This window comes from Pavona decussata, unplaced genomic scaffold (genome assembly GCF_977016875.1).
Source record: "Pavona decussata unplaced genomic scaffold, jaPavDecu1.1 SCAFFOLD_84, whole genome shotgun sequence".
In the NCBI taxonomy this organism is placed as follows: Eukaryota; Metazoa; Cnidaria; class Anthozoa; order Scleractinia; family Agariciidae; genus Pavona; species Pavona decussata.
Window position 1 is genome coordinate 3,836,934 of NW_028145502.1, and position 24,068 is coordinate 3,861,001.

General features: G+C 38.7%; 1 protein-coding gene across 1 annotated transcript; it reads left to right on the forward strand.

The window, feature by feature from the left end:
• The first annotated feature begins 24 nt into the window (after positions 1–24).
• On the forward strand, positions 25–22,197 carry LOC146475534 (epidermal growth factor receptor substrate 15-like 1). Its single transcript, XM_085115897.1, has 27 exons — positions 25–78; positions 737–781; positions 2,056–2,145; positions 2,710–2,757; positions 3,470–3,565; positions 5,000–5,095; positions 5,637–5,684; positions 6,427–6,528; positions 7,165–7,338; positions 7,981–8,080; positions 8,515–8,578; positions 9,087–9,261; positions 10,566–10,663; positions 11,544–11,616; positions 12,032–12,130; positions 12,252–12,314; positions 12,892–12,939; positions 13,279–13,356; positions 13,475–13,546; positions 14,101–14,295; positions 14,847–14,927; positions 16,147–16,198; positions 16,652–16,752; positions 17,223–17,313; positions 17,424–17,497; positions 18,622–18,763; positions 19,319–22,197. The coding sequence occupies exons 1-27, from the start codon at positions 49–51 to the stop codon at positions 19,324–19,326; spliced, it is 2,343 nt and encodes a 780-aa protein (XP_084972023.1). The 5' UTR covers positions 25–48; the 3' UTR covers positions 19,327–22,197.
• Positions 22,198–24,068: the final 1,871 nt, after the last annotated feature.

The window sequence follows — 24,068 nt, forward strand, 5'->3', positions numbered from 1 at the left end:
GCTGAGAATAGGCTTTGTTTTGAGCCCACTGTATCTCCGGACATAAACATGGCAGCGAGTATACCATCCCTTACCCAGGTGAGCAGCTTCTTTTTCTTTCGATTTTGTCAGGAATTTTGAGATCGTGATATTTTTTGTTACTTCTTGATATTTCTCCTCGCCGTTCTTCCCTATTTTTCCGACCTTGCAGTAATTAGACGCTCAGATTTTTATATCTGCGACACTCTACCGTACTGTGAAGACTCCAGGCTTTATGGTTCATTTTAATGGTTGAAGTGTTGAAGCAAAGTAATCGTTCGTTCTTTTACGCATTCACAAAACCCGTGCTTTCTCCAGATTTTGGTCTTCCCTTGTTTAAGAAATACGCTTTGGGTAGCTTTGAATCGCGAACTAAAGTTTCAGCTTAATGTTTACAAGGTGCCTTTATATTGCTTGCGACCAAATTTCAAGATGTTAATCATTGCATGCCCAGTTTATCAATTTTACGACATAGCTCCTTGGAATAAATTAAAGTGTTTTAAAAATCAGTTACCTTCCGCCTTATTAAAAACACGAATGTCAGTGAAGCACTAAACTATGGCCGCGAGTTTTAATCCCTTAATGTGTAAATCGATCTTCGATAGTGTTGCTTTCGTGACATCAAGTATCCTCTGGATCAACATAGACGGAATTTTTTAGATTTCTTATCTTTGTTTACTAATCATATAATCTTTATTTTGCCGTTGCTTCATTGTAGCTGTCAGCGGGACACGCTCCTGTATATGAAAATTTCTTCAGACAAGTGAGTGACTCAAATTTGTTTGTGAGGTGTTCTTCTGAAATGTGTGATTCACGCGTGACTTGTGTGCTAATAATTAGCAATTATTAAAACTACAACACTTTTATTTTATAGTGCACTTGAAACACTCCAACAGAAATAAAGTTATTATTCTTAGCCTTTATGTCAATATGCTCTTAATTACTATGACAAACAAACGTTTGAAATGGAAGTGTTGCAGATTTAAGGGTATAAATTAAAGAGAATAAAAACTTAAATCTGTAAATGATCAATGGCTGATTTGCACACCATAGTTTGTCTGCCAACATGTTAAAAAAACAAATTCATAGTCAAGAATTGAGTTAAAGAGCCCAATAAATACCAGTGAGCCAAGAAAAAAGACCTTTTAATTAGAAGCTCAAATGGAAATTGGTTTGCACTAGTAAGGCAGACAATTAATTAAGGCAACAAATCATGGAGTTTAATTTTTCTTAACTGAAAGGGCTTATCAACAATAATTGGTTGATATAAGGACCTTCACCTATCCACTTCGTGCCATGTGGCACATAAGGCCTTGTTGGTTGATATAAGGAGCCTCTCCTTAACTCCCTCTACACAGATAACAGAAAACCTGAGAAGTATTTTTACCTTAATGTTCATCCCCCCTCCTCAATTTGAAGCTCCCATTATTTTTCATTTCTATGCATTCATTGTTTTAGTTCCTATGTGAGCCATTTGCAAACCATCTCCTAGTTCCATCCCCCTCCCCCCACTTCAGCATGGGTTCTTGTCTGGTCAAGGTCTCCCATAAGTGACTCGGGATACTCGTCAGAAGTTTTGAAATAAACCCCTAAAGAAAATTGGAACCTCCTTTTTTGGGGCATGGTCCAAGTTCTTTTTCACCCCTTAGTACTGACAAATACATACATGTATGTTTCCTGTCACATTTTTTTACCCTAATACCCTAAAAGGTATCACAGATATCTCTCTCTGACTTATGATGTCATTTTAGATTTGAGCACTAGATTTTAACCCCATACTACAAGTACACTCCTATTGCTTTTGTCACCCCTCCCCCCCCCCCCTTTCCCCCACCAAGGTATTTTCTTCCACCTACTAAGTCCTTCCTGCCACCTTTCCAAGTCTACTCTATCTAGGTGAAGGTTTGATATAAAATGGGATGATCAGGCTATCATAGTTCATAAACCCACCTTGGTATAAGGCATAACTCTTAAGTTTTGTGTTAGTTTATTTTGAAATGTGTGTTTTCATCTGATCAACATTAATTTGGATAACAGGCAGACGTCTCCAATACTGGTCAGATAGGAGCCTCAGACGCTGCAGCTTTTCTGAAGAAGTCTGGTTTAAAAGAAGGTGTTTTACATAAGGTCAGATCAGCTGTTCATTATCTGTCACCAATGCAAAATCAATCAAACACCCCTATATTTTTTTAAATTAATAAATTATTGTTTATTCTTATATGGTCTATTTTTTTTTTATTTCCTCTTAGGAAACTATTTTGAGATTTTGTAATATGAACCTATGTAATTCAGTTCTGACTGTAAGATTTGGGTTTTAATAATGATCTGTCTGTCTATCTATTTATCCCCTCCTCATTTCATGTAATGTATCAAAATAACAAGGAAGAGTGTTTCATGAAATTTCCAAACACTGAGAAGTTGGCTAAAAAATTGAGACACAGCCGAGTTTTTTAACCAACTTTGGGGTGTTTGAACATGGAATGAAATGCTCTTTTATTTGAATGTTGATATAGCTTCTCAAACCACAAATAATTTTTGGATAATTTTGGATAAATAAGATAATTAAGATCATATTTCCAAACTTACTTCACAGTAGGCTCACACTAATTTATTTAAAATTGTATGTTGAAACTTTAAGATCATTGCTTTTGTTTCGGTAAATGTTAAGTTTATTGCTTTCTGGTTTTGTAGATTTGGGAGTTAGCTGATCCACAAGGGACTGGATTTCTAGACAAACATGTAAGGGTTTTGTTATAATACCACTCGACAACGTTAAATAATTTGTGATACAAATGAAGAGCTTGATGTGTTATTGCCTATGTTGAGTTTTAAGATAATTATTAATTTTTTTTGTTCATTGTGTATTTAATGCTTGGAAGAATATTTTGTAATTGTAAATCATCACTTCAATCTTGAGATCTTTTATCCGTGGCAATAAATTGTCGTGAACATCTTCAATTATTTCAGAAATAAGTTTACCTGGTATCACTGCTGGTAAACTACGGTTGGTGTAGCAAAGTATGGTATAATGAGAGTAGTGTAGTGTAATATCTTTTATAGTGGAGTAACAAAATCTGTAACTAATTGGCCCACATGGCCAGAGCTTAACCCAGTTTCTGTAGCAAAGAGCAACTAGGAGTGATACTACTCCTTTCCTGGATGGGATGCTAGCCCATCGCAGGGTTACCCCGAGCAGTATGTCGCCGGTACCCATATATACACTTGGGTGAAGAGAGACAATCTGGAGCAAAGTTTCTTGTCTAAGGAAACAAGACAGCAATGTAAAGACCAGCCTATTGTACCCTCAAATCACCAAGCCCCCAATCCTTGGATATTTGTACATTTAAAAGTCCGACTGACTAGCTAATACACCACCGCTCCCCCACGACAAAAAAATTTAATTCTTTGGAACTTCCCATAGAGAGGTCTGTTATGTGTTCTGTTGTCGCAGAGATTTTTCCTGGCCCTGAGACTGATTGCATTGGCTCAGAATGGAAAAGATGTCTCTCTGTCAAATCTGATGCTACTTGTCCCTGCTCCCAAAGTGGTGAGTGTGTTCACTTGTCTCTTACATAATTAGACCTGTGGGCCAGTGGCATCTGTTTCATTTGATTTTCCAGTGTTCTAGCTGGGTAGAAAAAAGTCAGAGGACATAACCCATTGGTTTGACGTAGTAACTTACAGCTGTATAAGTCTGTCTAGCTTCATATGTTAAATGCTCCCATAAGATATGGTAAAATTGTCAAATGAAATTTAAATATATTTAATTTATTAACATTGCTCTCAACACGAAAACATAAATGAATAGAATAAATGACTTTCTTTAAGTGTCGAAGTATTAATTTTTTTATCACTGTGATGCTAATTGGGGACAGTATAAATCACTGCTCAAATAAATAATATTATACAAACTGAACATGTAATGTGTTACATTTGTTAAAAATCCCAGCTGGTGGGAGGCAAACCAGTTGGCTATTTACAAAGCATGGCCTTGGATTTGAAAATGGGGTTACCGTGAAACAAATCCAAGTGGTCAGAGCAGGACTTGAACCCAGCTCCTCCGGATTACATGTCCGTCGCCCTGACCACTTGGCCATGCCACCTTCCACCTCCCTCTCTCTCCCCTCCCTCCCTCCTCCCTCCTATCAGTATTACATTGCTGAGTACTGATAATGCAATATTATTAGAATAAAAATTGAAAATACATGTAGCACATGTAACAACCAAATTTACCCTAAGTTGTTTTCTCAGCTCCTAGCTTGAAAAAAAAAAAGTTCATCTCTAGGGATGATTACTGTACAGTGTTGTTCTATTAACTCTGTGTTAACTATCAGTAACAGCAGCTTTCATGAACACAATATTTAAACCATCCACCCTAACCGACCTTCTTAACAAGACACAGTACATGTATTTAAATCTCTTGTAAGCCACCTTCCACAAGCAAACACCAAGAGCATGCAAAAGGTACAACTGTATTGTTTTGTTTGTGTTTCTTCTGGGTGTTATAGCTGGACCGCACTCTTTCTGTAAGTACTAATTAAAACAACTTTGCACTTCCTTTCTATTACCAGTAGTCACAAAATATACGCTCTGAAAACATGGGTTCAATGGCCCATTTACAGTTGTGTGCTTAGTGGCCTGGCCTTGGATTGGAAGCGAGGTTGGGTGTGACCTTGTTTTGATACAAACCCCACTGCTTTTCATATGTAAATGAAAACTAGTTAGCATAAGAACAGCATGATATACATATCATTACCAAGAAAAGGAAACAAAAATAAGGACGAAAGGAATACCTAGAGGGGATGGGCAAATACAGGACTTTTAAAAGCACCATGTGAGGCACCCACCCAACCCACTCCCTCCCCCCCCCCGCCCCCCCCCCCAAAAAAAATCAATCAATAAAAACTTCTGGATGGTTTTGACAGTTGTTAATATATGTGTACCAACACAAAAATGATCTCGATTGTGCTCTCTTTTTCAGGGAGATATTATGCCTCCTGCTGTTCCTCCGCCGCAAGAGAGCACAATTTGGGCTGTAAAACCAGCTGAGAAAACAAAATACGACAACATTTTTGAGGTATGTCAAATCTGTTTAGATACTTAAACACTAAGCAACAAAATTATGTGTTACTTAAAGTCCATTCCTTGCTGACAGATATGGAAAAGCTTAACTCTTGAGGACGGTGCCGACTAATACCGAAGTATTTTTGCGCGGTTTATGACTATGCGGGAAAAGCAGATCTTAGCAAGCGCTATTGAAATCCAAAAAGAAAATTGGGGGTAACCACAAATTTCTTAGAGATAATTAAGCAACAATTATTCTAAACAGCCGTAAAATACAAAGCAAGTATGGTGCTTTTTTCCAAATTGAGGCTTTGTTTTCTCTGAATAATGCATAGTTACCCCCAATTTTCATTTTCTGGGTTCTCCTTTCTCCACATAGTTTTAAACCGCGCAAAAATATCCCTGTATTAGTAGGCACCACTCATAGGAAAACCGTAGTATGCGCAGTAGCAAAAGTAGGCACGGTCCTTACATGTAAGTTTGTCAAGATGCGCTTCAGTCATCTTCAGAATATTTCTTATTTGCTAACATTTTTCTGGAATATGTGATTCTAGGGGTTAAAGCCAGTGAATGGACTGTTACCAGGAGAGAAAGTGCGACCTGTGAGTTGATACTTAGAATGCAATTTTTATGATTGATAGTACTTCATATTGGTACATGTATTATTTATGTATAAAAGACATTAAAATAATTATATTTTTTTTTTGAAAATTCCAAGTTCTATCAATGTTAATATTATTTGCAATGTGGTATCAGTTGAGATACTTGAATGCATTAAATCGTCTTTGTATTGTAGAAGTTCAATGAGCAGTAACACTATTCTATTTCAAACATGTGATCATTGACTATAAGCATATGAATTTCTGGTTTATCAACAGAGTTGAGAACTAAAGGTAATTTGGCCACTGTAGAGAGATTCGAGTGCTGACATTTCAAGTGTTAACCCTTCATAATTTGCTCTGGCGAAGGGCTAACCCTCGAAACATTGGCACTCAAATCTCTTTCAGTGGCCAATGTACCTTTAGTTATCAACTCTTCTGATAAACCAAACATTTGTTTCTACTCCCCACCAACACAGCACCACAGTTTCTTTACAAACTAAGTACCAACTAGAAAGCCTTTGCTACTTTGACCACCACACACATTTTATAATCTGTACTGAAATTATTTTATCTTGTAATCATCTGTTGTAACTATACTTTTCTTTCTATGTTAATTTTATGTAAATAGTGTGAAATAAATGAACCTGAACCGCCTAATATCAGCATATGGTCACTGATGGATTAACCATTCTTTGACAAATAATTTATCCCCAACTACAGTGTTCTATTAAAACACACGCAGGTTCTTCTAAACTCCAAGCTTCCCATTGATGTGCTTGGTCGAGTCTGGGAGCTGGCTGACATTGATAAAGATGGCATGTTGGATAGCGACGAGTTTGCTGTGGTAAGGAAAGGAGCTTATATGTGATTATCTTATTAGTGAGGTGTGGTCAGACAGGGAATATGGAACACTGGAAATTTTGGCTGGTGATCAGATCTAGAAACATTAACCCTTGATAGACCGCAGTGTGATTTTCTTGTTAGCCTCAAATATTTCCCCCTCTTTAAGTCAAGATAGTGAAAAAGTTTCACCTATGACAGCATTTACTGTAGGTACCCTTTCTCAGGTAAGAGGGCTAGACACTCCCTATTTTGACCAAAGTGGTCCGAGATAATAATTATGGTGGATCCAGAAAATTGTCCATTGAAAATTAAACTACATAATGAAAAGAAAAATGTATACAAAGCAACAGTAGAAAAGAGAGAGTTATCATCATGATTAAAAACATTTAATAAATTTAACAAAGACGTAAGTTTGCAACCTATCATCATTGAAAGGAAATTCCAAGATGAGCATGGGACACATCCCCCATGGTCTCTCTGCTAAATTGACCTGTGAACTGTGTGAACCCCATTTCAGTTCAATGTATTGCAAAAACCATAGAACTGCACATACCTAGTATGGAACTTATGTAGAGAAGTACCCATTATGTTAAAGGACTTTTGTGACTTAAGTTATTGAATTCCCATATTCTTTCAGGCAATGCATTTGGTGTACCGTGCACTGGAGGGAGATCCAGTCCCACTCACTCTTCACGGCAAAGTTATTCCTCCTTCAAAGCGGAAGTTAAAGCTGACGTCATCGGCGCCATCTTCACCATCTCCCAAGGGACTTACACCACCCTCAATCAGCAGCTCTGTTCTCTCTGTTACAGTTAGTTCAACAAATTCTTCATTGATTGGTGTCCCACACAGCCACTTTGACTTACAGTAGAATATTATTGAGCTCTAACAAAATTTAAAATTTTAGGAAAATTTAAGAGTTTATGTGTTGGTAACAATACTAGTATATCTTTCATACACCATTGAAATTCTTGACTTTCTGTAAAATTCTACCTCTACAATGCAAACACACCAAAATATGGACAAGCAAGTCTGCCTTTTGTTGTAAGGTTTTACCATTTAAGCCCCAACAGTGATAAGCATCTAACTTCTCCTTAATATCAGTTCGTGATCAAATAATAGAGGAAATGAGAATAAGGAAAATGATCACCAAGAGGTCTTGATTATTTTTACAATTCTCACTAGTAGTACTCATTAGAAATATATGGAAACTGGTTAGAAGAATATCCATGTTAATCAGCAACATGCCCCACTATTTATGCAAATTTATGAAAATTATGCTATTGAATTTATTGTGAAAAATTATGTTATTTCTAATTTGTGGCCATGAGAAGTAAATTATTTTGAAGTGTTATTATTTTTTTACCCAGTCTAGTGTACTGGTTTTGCTGTACTACAAGGATACTCTGTTATTTAGAGTAAAGACATTATATATTTTATTTTCATTGTTTAGGCTCCTACAGAAAGCCCTTGGGTGGTTACAAGTGCTGATAAGCTGCGATACGATGCTATATTCAAGCAAGCTGATAAAGATGCTGACGGACTTGTTTCAGGTATACAATCCTGTAACATGTATTAATAAGCTGTGAGCAGCATTTTTAATGTAGTTCATATTTAAAATTTCACAGTACTGTATTTCTTTCACTTTACCAAAACAGTTTTTAAAGTTTCTTCGCATTTTACCGTAAGAATCCAGAAAGTGGGAACACTTTGATTTGATTCTGACATGTGAACTTTTGCTGTGACCAATCAAAAAGTATATTAAATCTGTAAATGGTTTGAACCCAGGAGTCATGTCATAAGTACGTAAATAAAATTAATTATTAAGATCATCCAGGTGAGTGTAGTCCTGAGAAGGACTGCTTGAGGTACTCAGATGATCATAATTTACATACTTATAGTTTTTTAAATACCAGGATAACTGTCCATAGGGCTTGTGGTTTATTCATTCAAGGTCTCTAGAAGATTCTTGTGTGTTTGCTTGCAGGGGAAGAGGTGAAGAGTACCTTCATGGCATCTGGATTGCCACAACAAGTCCTTGCTCACATCTGGTACAAGATAGATGCCTCTGTTTTCTACACTTAACTCTGTCCGTTAATTTCTTTGTATTTTGTACTGAAAAAAATTCTTGACTTTTATTCCTTCTTAAGTCCAATTACTTCTCAGGGGTTTCATTAAAAGCCAAGCAATGGGCAAATTGACCATCAGTGAACATGACTTTGCCTGGCTGCTTTGAACATCTCAACCAGCTTTTACAAACTGTATCCAAGTTAGCTATCCTTCCAGGTTCACTAACCTGTTGCCTAACTGTTCAAAATCTTAAAACCTGTGATACCTTTGAAGAGTGTTATAACCCTTTAGAGAACAGGTTGCCTCTACTTAACATAATATCTTATATATGAACCTCATAATTATTGAAATTTATATCTTTGGTTTACGATCTTTCTATGATCATACTAATGAACTTTACATTTATGTAACTATCTATGCTAATGCAAATGAACCTCACGATCTTTCCTTTCATAACTAACACTTCCTGCTTTGCTTCCTTTTATTAAGGGGGCTCTGTGACACAGCAAACCAAGGTCATCTGAATTCCGAACAGTTTGCCCTGGCCATGTATCTTATTCACCAAAAGGTCATGGGCGTCGACCCACCCCAGGCTCTGAGCCCAGAGATGGTTCCACCCTCCATGAGGACTGGGGGTGCTGTTACCCCTGCGGCTGCTGGAGAGGTTAATAGTTATCTGTTTGCATACTTGTAAAGCAAGTTCAGTTGTTGCTTTTGACATAGAAATAATGCACTCCTAATACAGATTGGAGTCGAGATTGCATGGGATAACTTTGATTAAATGAATAAAAATAAATAAAATAAATTCAAATTTGACATCACTAGCATGGGGAGTGCTTGCGCAATCTCCCGAGCCAGAGGCTCATGATAAAGTACTTAACAATAATCCAGATCGAATTGGAATTTGGAAATGTTGGTTTTTGAGGGAAGGGGAAAACCAGAGTACCCGGAGAAAAAACCTCTCAGAGCAAGGACGAGAACCAACAACAAACTCAACCCACATATGACGCCGCGTCCGGGAATCGAACCCGAGCCACATTGGTGGAAGGCAAGTGCTCTCACCACTGTGCCATCCCTGCTCTTGAATCTTCGGACGCGTATTTGGCATCCCCCGCAGATTTTGCAGGGGCGGATGACATCATCACCAACTTGGCAAAGGAGAGAGAGCCTGGTGACATCGAATGCGCTCCCCAATCTTTGATTATCACTAGTACAGAAAACACATTTGCGAATAATTTTCCAATTTTTCTGGCTGAAATGAATGATACTGGTCAGTCTTGACCAAACAAGTTTGTTTTATATTAAAGTTGTTATTATTGTGGCTCTTGGGAGTTTTCGAATGATTACTAAGTACACCCACTTTCAGCTCAAGAATTAGCAAATTTAAGTACAAACAACTACAAAATGTAACTGTTCCAATGCACTTTGCTAGAAGTTCCTTTACACTAGACAAGGTTCTTAGTTAAGAATAAATAGTTTTATTGGGCCTTTTTGTAATGCTTTTGAAAACTCAAATTGGTGAAATGAATTCATTAGTAGGCAAAATTCTGGGTACTTCAACGTTAAATACTGTCATGTTCGAAGATAGTAAGTTACGTGCATGCTAGAGCGGGATTCAATTGAGTACCGAAAGTAATTTCGCGTTTGCTTTGGTTTTGCATTACTACGCTCTGCGATTGGTTAACAAAACTCGCGCCACTTTCTCAACCAATGGGAATCCAAACCAAAACCAATCGTGTTTTGGCCACACGCGTTTTCCCGCGCTTGGCGCCAGTTACATGTATTTGCTACGACTTCTGATTGGCTGATTGTGCTGTGTACATTTGTTGCGATTGGCCAGATTAATTACTTTGGTTTTGGTTTTACGACACTCAATATTACACTCAATTGGAAACCGCTCTAACAAACTTGTATCATAAGGTTTTCAATGATCTCAAGGATTTTTTTATTTTATTTTCCTCTTTGCAGGAAGGAGCAGCAGCAGGAAATGTCATTTCAAGTCTAAGCGACTTTTCTGCCATAAAAGAGCTTGATAAAATAACCAAAGAAATTGAAGACTTGGGAAGGTTAGTTGGTCTGGGAATTTGTTACTGACCGCTTAATACAGGTCGCACAGAGTAGAATACAGGTTCGACTGTAGTTAGTTTACGCAACAGAAATGCAGAGGAAAGTAGAGAAAAAGAGGGCGGCGAATAGACCCTTCTCCAAAATGGGGGCGGAAAATTCAAATTACCGGTGGTTAAAATTAAAAACGTATACCAGCACTGGAAAGAGCACTGTTACTTTAGTAACCCTGCAAAGTTTCAGCATATCAGGTGTAATATCAGATGAGAAAATGTAAGTTGAAAAATGAAAAATTTACAGATGTTTGTATGACTGGGGGTATGACGTATACCCCCAGTCATACAAACGTCTGTAAATTTGTCAAATTTCATCTTACATTTCCTAAGCTGATATAACACCTAATATGCTGAAACTTTGCAAGGTTACTAAAGTAAAGGTGCTCTTTCCAGTGCTGGTATCAGTTTTTCATTCAGTTCAATTTTTACTCAATCAAATCTGTTGCCGCTATTTTGGAGAAGGGTCTATTGTCTTTGTGTGACCAACGTGCCAGCTGTTAATTTTCATGAATTTTTGCATTTCCACACAATCTTGCGGTTGTTTACGACGCAAACATAACGGCAGGACTTCAGGCAATTTGATTACAAGGTTGTTTCAAAATATATCAGGAATTAGCTGTCTAGATGGTCGCAAAAATACATTTTGCCATCCCCTTTATGTTGTCATTCTGTTGTAAAAACTCGCTAGTTGCCATGTTGCATCAACTACTCACGTTTTTTAAGACGTTAGATGGTGGGGCGGGAGGGGCAGAGGGAGTGCTCAACCTTGCAAGTATTGTTTTGACCCTATCAACTGTGTATCATGCATATCATTTTATTCAAACAGGGAAAAAGCTAGTTTACAGCATGAGATTGAAGAGAAAGAGGACATGATCAGACAAAGGAATGGAGAGATACAGGTGAGAGGTCTTTGTTGCTCTATAGCTTTCATTTGAATGGTCACACTTTAGGATTTTGATCGAAGGAGTTAAAAGATAGAACCACCTTGTACGGCATAATAAACAGCACCACAGAAAAGTACTGCTCAGTAGCTTTCATTTGAATGGTCACACTTTAGGTTTTGATCGAAGGACTCAAAAAATAGACCCACCTTGTACAACGTAATAAACAGGACCACAGGAAAGTACTACTTAATACCTTGATTTTGAATGGTCACACTTTAGGAGATCATCCACAGATTGAAACATTAGACACATATTCAGTAACTGTCTCGAGACGGAACTGTGGCTGCGAAGGGTTAATTAAGTTGTGGCATGTTTGGAAGAAAAGAAGGAAGACAGGTAGAGGATTTACTTCATTTCTACTCATTGACAGAATCTACAAAACGAGCTGGAGAAAACGAAAGTGAAATACCAAGAATTAGAAAAACAGAAGACAGACGCTCAGAGCAAACTTGATGACTTGGACAAAGAGGTAAGATTAGACCCCACAACTTCTTTAAAACAAAATAAAATAGGACAATTCGGGAAGTTTTTTATTCCAGAATACATTCACAAGCAGGCGGGTGACGCCAATATTTTTGCTTTATTATTAGAAAGCCAAGTATGAAGAAATGCTAAAGGACGTGAAGCAAAAGTGCGATGAAGAAACAAAAACAGTGAGTGGTTTTCGTTCACAATAATTCTGTATGTATGGGCCTGGTCGAGTGGTTAGATGCGCCGACTCGTAATCTGGAGGCCCCAGGTTCCAGTCCCCTCTCCGTTCACTAGCTTGGATTTGTTTCGGGGTATTCCCCTGTTCAAATCCTCGGTCACGTTTTGTAAATAGGCAACTGGTAAGCCTTCCTGTCAGTTGGGATTTTTAAGAAGTCTGTGTTCAGTTTGTTTAAAATATTTGGTTGATGTTTTCGGCTCCACAAACTTCTGGTTTTAACTCTAAAAAAATATGCCCATCTTATGGTTCATACAAAAATTCAGAAAAGCGATTAATGAAGTGAAGGTGAACATTTACACTAACGGGATGAATAACGGTAACATGTGAGAGTTAAACATGCGTATTACGAGAGGTGCAATTTATTTGAATTTTAGTCTGCGCAATAGCAATGCAACTGTCCGTAAAATGGAGGCGTCTGTAGAGAGGTTCGACTGTATCTGAGGACAGCCTTTGTGAGAAATTGCAGTTAGTGAGGACCAAAAGGATCGATATCCATAACTTCCTGTTGTCTCTCTTTTTAGATAAACAGCTTACAAGCACAAATTTCCTCATCAAGACAATCTGCCCTGGTAAGTGTGGATTCCAAACCGTCCACCCCTCTTCCTCAGAGCTGGGGGTGGAGTGGAGGGGTATGGAAACATGTCAAAATTGCCGTATCGCCACCCTAACAGGGTCGACGAGGGAGGTTATAGAAAATGTAAATTTACCGTTTCGTTCCACTAGGAAATAAAAGGTTATAAAGGAAACAGAAGCTCCAGTGTCTCACTCGAACTCCTGATATTCACCACAAGCGCATTTTCCACGCTCAATTCCTTGCGAATCCTTGCCCATCAGCAGAACGAGATTACCTGGAGTCGCCACCACGATTAATAACATAAAAAAACTGCGTTTTTGCCATGTTTTTTTAGCAACAAGAAGAGGAACTGAGTCAAGCAAGGGACGAGTTGAACAAGCTAAGAGACGAAGAAACGAAACTTGAGCGAGAGGCAAGTGTTGAATTTCTCTCTGTTTCTCTCTCTTTGGTGTTTTTAAAGCTTTAACAGACGAGGATCAATTTGTATTCTGTGGTTTTGATTAAGAATATGTGGAACATTTTTTCAACAGATTGAACACAGCAAGGAGCACCTGGAGGCGGTTCAAAAACAAATTAAAACTGTTCACACAGAATTATCACAGGTACGTTAACATTTAAAAGCAGTAGAGTGCTTCTGTCTAGGTGCTGTCGGTCTAGGTTCCCTTAGAAATCTGATATCCTTAAAGTGTATATGACCGAATTTTTAGTTGCTTGATCAAATCTTCATGTTGTTCTCGTATGAAAACTCGAAAAAAATATTCTTATAAATTTTCTGTCCCCGTGATTAAGGCGTATCTGTAGTTGTTTTCCGTGTGCAGAGAAAGAAAACTGTGTGGACGAAAATGTAAAATGGAGTTGTTGAATACTCAAAATGAAACAACTGAGGAATAGAGAGACCGCGAGACTAAGCGTTCCTGTATTGACGTCACAGCTCTACTATCCCCAGTTTCCTGTCTTGCGCGGTATTGTATTCAACCGGAAGTGAAATTTGACGCTTTTATAGGCCTCAAACCCATCATCATCATTGTTGAGAACTGTGTGCTGGCTTCATACGTTTCCCATCCAAATCAAGCCATTCTTGTTGCATTCGCAAGTACTTTATCAGCTTAATTGTGCTTGTAACAATCGTTGAAAGATTTCCATTTTGTTTATTTAGGTTAGATCCAAGGTATCCACGCTGGAAGAAACGAATAGCAGTTTAAATGCAAATATCGCGCATTACAATTCCCTGATGAACTCCAACAGCGTATCCAGCGGTCCTACCCCCATTCCTGATTTTACGCCTCTACATGATGCGTTTGACATGACACCAACACCTTCTGAAGCGGACGCGATGAGTGTCAGAGCGACGGTAATTTATGCGAATAAATTTCAAATGAATGCATCATAAATTGATAATAATTGTAATAAATTATAGCATGTGTATAGCGATCATAGCAATAGTATAAAGCGCTTTGGGCAGCGTTCCAAAATGTGTTGAATTATAAGTGTGGAGGGAAGTCTAACTGTTTAGAATAATCTTCGCTTTCCAAAAACGGATGCTTGTTCAGGGACTGGGTCCTATACTCAGACAAGACAAACAACCAATCAAAGCAAACATCCTGTTTAGTCGTCTATTCAGACCAATCCTGGCTTGCCTCGTCCGAGTTTTCCCGCGCAGAAGCGCCGGTTGCATGTTTTCCCGCGCTTTGCTTCGATTCTAATTGGTCCATTGTGTTGTTCACGTCTGTTGTGAACGGTGAAGTGTGATTTAAAGTTTGGGTTTGTTTTACAACAAAATTTACAATAGCGGGTGGAGAAATCTTCCATTCGACCAACAACTTCAAGCTGTGTTCCACAGTCCATACAGAAGCACTGTATGTCAAAGCGTATTAGTTATTTACTTTCTTTGATATCCTTTAGGCTGGTAGCAGTCCTGTTAGTAGTATAAGTGGTTTTAGCGTTGGATCTGGTCGAGTAGATGAAGCCGTAGATGATTTTAAGGTACGTTAATTTGAACTTAACTTTAGGAGTTAATTATACAGTTACTACGCAAAAAGTTATGTCTTTTGATTGTCTAAAAGCGGCTCAGTTTATCCCAAACAGTGGTACACTGTAATGTGGACTGTTGAGTCAGTCGCTTCCGGAAGCCACCCCGAAGACACGAAGATACTCGGAAGAGGTTTCGAAATATGTCGGAAATTCGTCGAATATGTTCGTTCGATAGGGCGCGTTCTTTTGTGGCTATTCCGAAATAAGAATACACAGAATAGAGGATATTCATGTTCTGTTGGAATAGTATTCCATTCATTGTTCTCCTGATAGGAGAATGGCAATACAGTTGACTTAGAATAACAGGAACTGTGTTCTTTTGGGAAGGTTTTCAGTTTAATGAGAATAAGTGGAATTGTGTTCTTTTGGAAACTGATTATGTATATTCTATTACAGTCGAACCTGTATTAAGCGGTCACCCTCGGGGAATGGCTCAGTGACCGCTTAATACAGGTTGCACGGAATACATCACTTACTTGGTTAAGAAAGTTCGGCGATAAAATGGTATGACAAAAAAGAGCATGGTATTGAAACGGACCAGTAAAACATTAACGCCACGATTGTGCAGTTCATTAGAAACTCAATTGCCTGGCACGCTACTTGTTACCATATTTAAGTGATTTCCTTTAACAAAGTGACCGTTTAAAACAGGTCAAGACAAAAGAAACAGCTCACTGGGGCTTAGTATGGGGTGACCGCGACCGCTTAATAGAGGTGACCGTTTAATACAGGTCAGGATTACAGTAAATAAGGGAAGTAATTTTCGGGACTTTGACAACTGACCGCTTAATAGAGGGTGACCGCTTAATACGGTGCCGCTTAATACAGGTTTGACTGTATTCCTCAACCGACATTACTGAATAGCCAGAACTGTTCAAAAATAATGCGCGCTTAGTTGAGCCTTTGAGGGAAATTTCGCTTCCGCTTATTTATTTCAGATTGAACTTTTAATTGTGTGATTACCTACGGTGGCCGAGATCCAGCAGATATTTAAAAGTCGGAAGTCGGAAATCGTAAGTCCGAAGTCCGAAGTTCGAAGTCGGAAGTGCGAAGTTGAAACTCGGAAGTCTGAAGTCCGAAGTCGGAAGACCCTCTTCGGCTTTCGTAGTCTTTACTAATGCTATCTGATTGGTTAAGGCGTGTAATGTTTACTACTGATTCTTTCTTTTAGGATTCAGATCCTTTCAAGAGTAAAGAAAATTTATTTAGTTCTTCAGAAACAGGTGAGCCCTCTCATTCCATTTATTTGCAGATTTGGTAACTTCTTCGCGTTTTTCAAATCGGTACATATGACGATGATATTTGTCGATATTTGGTACTTTTCCATGTTAGTATCGATATTACGACGTTGCTGTGATATTACGCTCAATTTTATCATACAAGAACGCAGTAACAGTAAACACAATAGGGCCTTAAGAGGGTGCGCTTCACATAAACAAGATTTCCTGCAGACTCAATGAAACGGCACGGCACATGCGCAGTGTACAACAGCATTAAAACAATCGATACCGCTCTTGCGTATCGATACTTGATAGTGCTAGTATCGAGTACTTAATATCGTGTCCGACCCTACCTGTTGGTGCTTGCGACTTTTAGCAGGGTTTACTTTCTACTCTTTCTTAACTTTGTAGTCTCTGTGCAAATTTAAATGCGGATAAATATCTTTTCTCTTTCAGAGTCTAGCGACCCTTTTCACGTAGACGATCCTTTCAAAACGGACCCGTTCCATTATAAGAGCGTCTCCTTCGCGGATCCGTTTCCCGGAGATCCGTTCGAGGTAAGAAACTCTCAAACGCTCTCACCAATTCTCATGTACTCTCAAACAATCTACAATATTTGGCTTTTAGCTCTCATACACTCTCATTGACACTCGTCCGCTCTCACACAGCTTAAATTCCTTTCAGCTCTCGTCGACTGTCGTTCTCGTGTAACCAGGGCACAAAAAAGGCCGAGAGACTTACTGGTCAGCGGAGAGTGCAACCTCGTTCCCAGGGTTGGAAAAAACCTGGGAACGAGGTTGAGGAGAGTGAGAATCGAACTTCTAACTGCATCAAAACTTCTCCCAAAAACTGATTCATCCAATGAAAACTGCTGGGCCGACAGGGGTTGCAATATCTTGTAGAAACATTATTGTGGTCTCATTAGCCGATACAGTCAACCAGATGTCGGTTGGTGGTGGGGAGGGGGGTGAGTCTCTATTGTACACCAGACGAGTTATTATCATGAGCTTCATGTTATGTTTTTCAGGGTGAAGAAGATTTGTTTAAAACTGATCCTTTCAAGAGCGATCTACCAGCGAGCGGAGAAGCTAATGGTACTGCTTCAGGGATAGCCAATGGTAAGTCTTTGAAAGCGAAATAAGGATATACCAAACCAGTAAATACTGAGCTCTGATTGGTTATTCAAACCTTTACAATCACGTGCTCTGTTTTTTTTTTTTTTTTGCAGGTTTATCATCTTCGCCATCAAAATCAGATCCTTTCGCTATGGATCCATTTCAAAGTACATTTCCAGGCATCAAAGTAAGTAAAAGATTATCAACGTTGTTGCAAAACAAACAGAAGTGAATTGTTCAATGTCTGCTGACACATGTGTGTACCCTTATCAGGGCAAACAGTGTATTACAAAACACTTCCCCAAATTAATGCATCTGTTTATAGAGTGTTTTCACATGACGTCACAACGGCCATGTTGTTGTCCCAAAACAAAGAAATGGCGGCCATGTTTGTGTCCCAAACTAAACCTCTGGGAATTGAACTCTATTTTTATGCAAATACTTTCTTTTGTTTCAGTAAACCAATATGGCCAGTAGTCACGTGAATGAAAACACTCTATATGTTAGAGAACAGCTAAGTAGCTAAGCGTGATTTATTCTTCATTTTCATATATGAAAATGCAGAACTGAGAGAAAAGGTCAGTTTGAGATGTGGAAAGAAGTGTTTACCGCGATTGGAAACCTCTCAATAACCCCATTGAGCCCCAATAATGACAAGCTAATCTAATTTCTTCTTACGTGATTATAACTGCTTAATCAAGCATTCCGGTACTGAGAATTTAGGCGATGATCAACAGATCAAATTTTGTAAATGTTTAAATTAACCTCTATGTGGATATATTCAGTTACGCTTCACAATAGTGTTAAAATAGAACTATGTTAAGAGCAACTAAGAACAAAAGAAACTATTAAAAACTACAAGCCCATACTATCAAAGGCAGAGATTACATAGCCAATAAACTAGTTAAAAGACAAGACATGAATAAAAAATCTATTTAAAGGCTAAATTCAAAAAAAAAAAAAAAAAAAAAAAACAGCAGTCTCGAAAGTGTCCAATGTCTTTATGTTGCGAATTGTTGAAGGTAATGCATTCCAAAGATAAGGTGCCGCTGACTGGAATGCACGATCGCCAAGGGTTGGACGAGTCTTAGTGCTAGGTAACTCGAGTAATAAAGACTCGTTTGACCTAAGAGAGTACCTGGATTGCTTTTTGATGCTAATTAATTCAATCAAATAATTAGGAGCTAGACCATATAAACACTTAAATGTCAAAAGCAGAATCGAGTATCATAAGAAATATATGGAGAACAGTTTGGAAAATATATATGTTGATTATTGAGACTTATAGGCTTAACTTTCTTGTTGTTTCAGAGTCCGACAGATAACTTTTTCAGCTCCGACCCTTTTAAACCTTCTGAAGGAAGCTCAGATTCTAAGAAAACCACAGATAATAAAGACTCGAGCTCTTCTATGAAAGATCCTTTCAGCAATCCGTTTGGTTCAGATCCGTTTGGTGAGTTCTTTGTAATCTCATACCCAGGTGTTCCTCTTTGGAGAAAAACATCCGTGTAATCGGCCACGTTCTGTAATCTGACTAGTCAATGAAAATGGTTCAATGCTGGGCGCGTCATCATTTTCGCGCGAATTTTTCACGCAGAAACGTCAAACGGCAAACGCGAAAAATTGGCGGGAAACTCGTGGTCACAGGGTCATTTTTTTCAAAACGCAAAGAGACTTTGCGCGCGCCTCGGCGCGTGAACGAAGAGTGAGAAGATCTGGTGCGAGATTGAGTTTTATTTAGGGTTTTTATGAACGAATTACAATGGGGAAATTAGGAGTTAAAGGGCTGTTACCGAGGCTATAGGCGTAGGAGCACACGACGAACAAACCGAGCACCATTGTGCTCTGTGTCACACACCTTGGACACACCTCGGTTTCCACAAATTTACGCAGCAATGGCATCGCTATCTTCCTTCAATCAATGCAACGTTGTAACGTAATTATGGTAGAGTTTGGAGATCTAGATGGCAAAAAATGTTTGATAGCTTTGCTTGTTTCTTCTTTGCAGCGTCTTGATGAAAAGTGGTCGATTTAAGATGTACAAATGAGAAAAACAAGAGAAGAATTAACAGAAGAAGATTACAGTTCATATCGGGTGCACTCTGCCGCAGTGTTTTGTTCAAAATACCCAAAACAAATAACATATATTATTAAAGTGCGTAATCAGTTCGGGGAGAGTGGACTTAATCCCGAGTCCGGAGAGAGTCCGGCTTGCCCGTAGTTTTTGTTAGAGTAGAGAGATTTAGCATCGCGTTAACGTGAAACAACAAACGTCACCTTGCCGTTTCACGTTTCACGTGAAATAGCGCGAACCGCTTTTGCGAGTTTCGATGAAGCTGTTCTGCGACTCATTGTGGTGAGTTCATGAGGAAAAGTGCGGTAAGGAGTTAGTCAAAAAGGATTTTTAAATACGAAACTTAATTTATCCACGTATGACTTGCCGGAAAAATTATTTTCAACAATTAACTACTTATATGTATAAGAAAAAAAGGAAGAAATACTTACGTAGTTCTCACGTAGACGGCAAACGCGAAAAAAAATTTTTGCACGTAGAAACGGCAACCGGCAAACGCGAAAAATGGCGGGAAAATCGTGGTCACATGGTCATTTTTGCCGTTCGTGTTTCACGTACAGTGTATACCCGATACTAAATCTCCCTAATATTTTGGTTGCCAGGTAACGTGGTATATCCTTAAGACGTATAGATGTTGTGACAGCGTTCGCTGACCTTACAAATTCTCGGTAGTGATTCCCCCGACTGTTGAACAAACCAGAGCTTGTAAAGTAGACGAAATAATAATAATTTGTAGTTAAGAGAGTTTTGTTACTGCAGAATTTTTTTTAGACGTCAACGAGTTTTTCAACATTTTTCGCAAACCAACTGTTGTTTTGACGTGTTCGCATGTCAACTTGCTGCCAACACTAGCTTAAAGACGTTTTTTAACTTTGTCGTGCACACAGTCCTTTTCAGTGCTGTATGTTTCATCGCTGCTGTCTGTTCGAAGGTTTATGGAACCGAACTTATTTATTTTCTGTGCACATTTACCCTGGAATATTTTGAAGAAAAAAATACTAAAACATAGAATTGCAAAAGAAGAAAGATTAAAATTGGCTAAGTTGTACCTCTGTTTCTCCTGTATCGAACAGAGATAATTTTGAAATAAACTTGAGAAGAGGCACAAAGTTAGCGCGTGTAGGTTAATTATTGTTTAAAATTACTCTAAGTAACGTTTTCCGGCCATAGCCTTTCAGAACTGTACGGTAATGTTGGTTTGAATTCTCGTCCGTTGATGTACACAATTGGATTTATTTGTGTTGTTTGTTTGGGTTTGTTGGCATTGTTGTTGTTGTTGTTGTTGTTGTTGTTGTTGTTAATTTGCCGCTGTCAATTGTGGCTTTGCGAACAGCTACCGTCCCTGGAAAATTAGAACTTGTCTAAAGGTGTTTACTATTTTTTTGTTTACCTTGGGCTTCCCATTTTTGTTTGGCTTTCCATTTTGTTTTGGCTGTTTGTGCTGTGCTGAACTCAGTAGCTAGTCCAAATATCTTGCAATCTGCGGTAGCCAATCAAAGTGAGGAAATAAATTTCTCAACCAATCAGGTACCTCAATTCAACCAATGGTGGCGAATCTTTTACACGTTTTCCCGCGCTTGGCACCGGGTGCAGGTTTTATTTGCTTTGGAAATTCTTGGCTAGATGTGAGTTGGTAACCGCTCAAAACGATAACAGCAAGCGAGTAGCATGATCTTATTAACTGTCAAAAGCTAAAATGTTATTTTAATCATTATTTTTTAACAGACTGTCGAATAATGCTCTACTGTAATGCTCTGATGCTAACTTTTGCTAAATAACTGTGTGGAATAGGCCATTTTCACAATGGCGTCATTTTACTACAACTACCGGAATCCTTCTGGTTTTTGTTTTCTCATGCTAATTAGAGCTATTGTTCTTTGTTGTCCACTGGGATTACAAAATTTGAATTTGAAAAGGAAAACGAAATGAATTCTGGTAGATGTAGTAAAATGACGCCATAGTGAAAATGTCCTATTGTTTTTATAACCTCAATGTACGCTTCCTGGCTACAATTATTAATTTTGTCAGTTAGACTTGGTGTTATTTAAACTTGTTAAGCTATAGTCTTCAATATTGAATTGCCACATAACCTAAGTTTGTAAAGAGACTGAAAATCTTTTAACTCGACTTTTACAAAAACACGTTTTGCCAGATTCGTATACAGACTTGACTTCTAAACGTCACATTTGTCTTGATTCAAAGGAGAAGGCCAGGAAAAGTGCCATGGCTGATTAGGTCACTTTTTAAAAAAGGCCTTAAGCTGCTTAAGAGGGAGCTTTAGCAACGTCGACGGCGAAGGCAACAAGAACGTCAAAAAACTTAAAAGCAATCGGCTTAATAACCAAAACAACAACTCTGCACGTGCATTACACTTTTTGGTACATTTCTTTGCCGTCACTGCACGACTAGGACGTGAAATTTCCTGATGGGACGTTTTATGAAAGACGTAAACACACGACGACGAATTTTTCTTTCTCTTTCTAAACTTGGGTGCGGCCTCCAAGAATTCAACTCCAGGACATTTCACCTACATTTGACTTGTAAAGCGAGTTGGAATAATCGCGACGACATTTGAAAAAACGCGAATTCATTTTAATCGTGACGTTTTGTTAGTAATAGTTTTGTTTTGTCGCCGTCGTCTTTCCTTACGATGGGGACTGAGGCCCCTTCCTTAAAGCTGCGTTTTCAGTTTAAAGGAAAATACACAAACTTTTCCCGTCCACGCTATTTCCCATCGAAAACGCAAACTTTCGAAAGTCCGGAAAGTGGTTTCCGAAGAGGAATTCTTCTGAAACGTTATTCGTATGGACAGCTAGTCTGAAATGTCAGCCGTCTCCTCCCGCGCCCCCTGTGGGTTAGGGGGAGGAGACGGCTGACATTTCAGACTAATGGACAGCGCAAAAAAAAAAAAAACAATTTTTGGAAAACGACTATTTATGTGATATTACAGGTTTGCTGTGGGTTCGATTTGTATTGTATAGTACTGACTTTAATGCCTTAATTTACTCCTAAAACAGTTTACACCATACTGGAAGTACAGACCCGTCAGTTTATGTGTGGACTGATGAAGTGATTGTAAAACTGTCGTGTAAACGCAGAAAACGCAAACTTTCGAGTGAAAATGTAGCCGTGTGGACCGGGCCTGAGGCTAGAAAAACTGTTATCTTGGCCTAGTTATCCCAACAGTAAACCGTTTTGTATGAGAGTATAGAGCGGTGTTAAGTTGAGTGTGGTAAAATAAAAACAAAAATAATTACTCTGACCAATCACAACAGACGAACAGACGTAAACAGCGCAATGAACCAATCACAATTCGAAGCAAATTCATGTAACCGGCGCCAAGCGCGGGAAAACGCGTGCGAGCGAAGCACGATTAAATAAATAAATAAATAAAATAAATGGGAATTTCAGTGGAATCCACGGAGTGGCTCTTCTCTCCACTGTTTCCAGGTCGAATTGGAATTTGGAAATGTTGGTTTTTGTGGAGGGAGGAAAACCGGAGTACCCGGAGAAAAACCCTCGGAGCAGGGACGAGAACCAACAACAAACTCAACCCACATACGACGCCGAGACCGGGAATCGAACCCGGGCCACATTGGTGGGAGGCGAGTGCTCTCACCACTGCGCCATCCCTGCTCCCACTACGATTGGCCATCCCTGCTCCCACCACGATTGGTTTTGGTTTCGCTTCTCATTGGTTGAGAAAGTGACACGAGTTTTGTCAACCAATCGCAGAGTGTTGTCAAAAACAAACCAAAGCAAACGCAAAAGTACTTTCGACAATTACACTCCAACACAGATGAAATAAATCATTACTTTGCTTATGAGTAAGTTGAGGACTTGTTTATTAAAAGTACTCTTGACACTCGAGGTGTCAACTTTTCTTTCTGCTTTGTTAATGTTCAGATATATCTTAAACGTGTAAGAATTGTGTTCAAATTGTATAATGTAGTCTGTAAATAAGCTAGTTAAAAAAGAATAAATTTTCACTGACTTCTGCCCCCGCCTTTCTCGCGTTGAAATACGTTATTGTACCGATTTATTCGGCTGTTAAAGTCAGAGCTATTATTTTCACTGGGTAATATCCAAAGGTCTCAAGTTAGCTTCTCACAATATGTGGACTAGTTCTTTGAGCATTTTATCAATTCTATTAATTTCCTCACATGATCACATTTATTTTGCGTGCGACATGAACGCGGTGGAATTCGCGGAATTCAGACTAGACTATTGTTTTCAAATGCTGCTAAGTACTATTGAACAAGAATAGAACAGCTGCACACACATAAACGCCTTTTAAGATGCCTTTGGGTTCACATACTGATTGTAGCATTATTTTCACTGAACCCAAGGCAGCGTCTTTCTATGATTCTCAGTTGTCGCGTGGCAGTCCTGTTCATAACTGAAATCCTGACAGCACTGCTGAAATCATGTGAAATGATTTTCTTTCACGTCGAATCTTCTTCTTGTATTACATCACTTAGTTCCGGATATCCACTAAACAAAGATCAAAGGCCTTGTTAAACTATATGTATTATAACAAATCAGTGGACAAGTTTGCTAGGGATTTGCTACATTCATCACGACCTCCAGTGTGTACTAAACCGCATAGAAAGGAACGCAAATAAGCGCCTTTAATGCATGATGTTTCGGTTCACATACAAGGACGTATTATTTCAAATAAGTA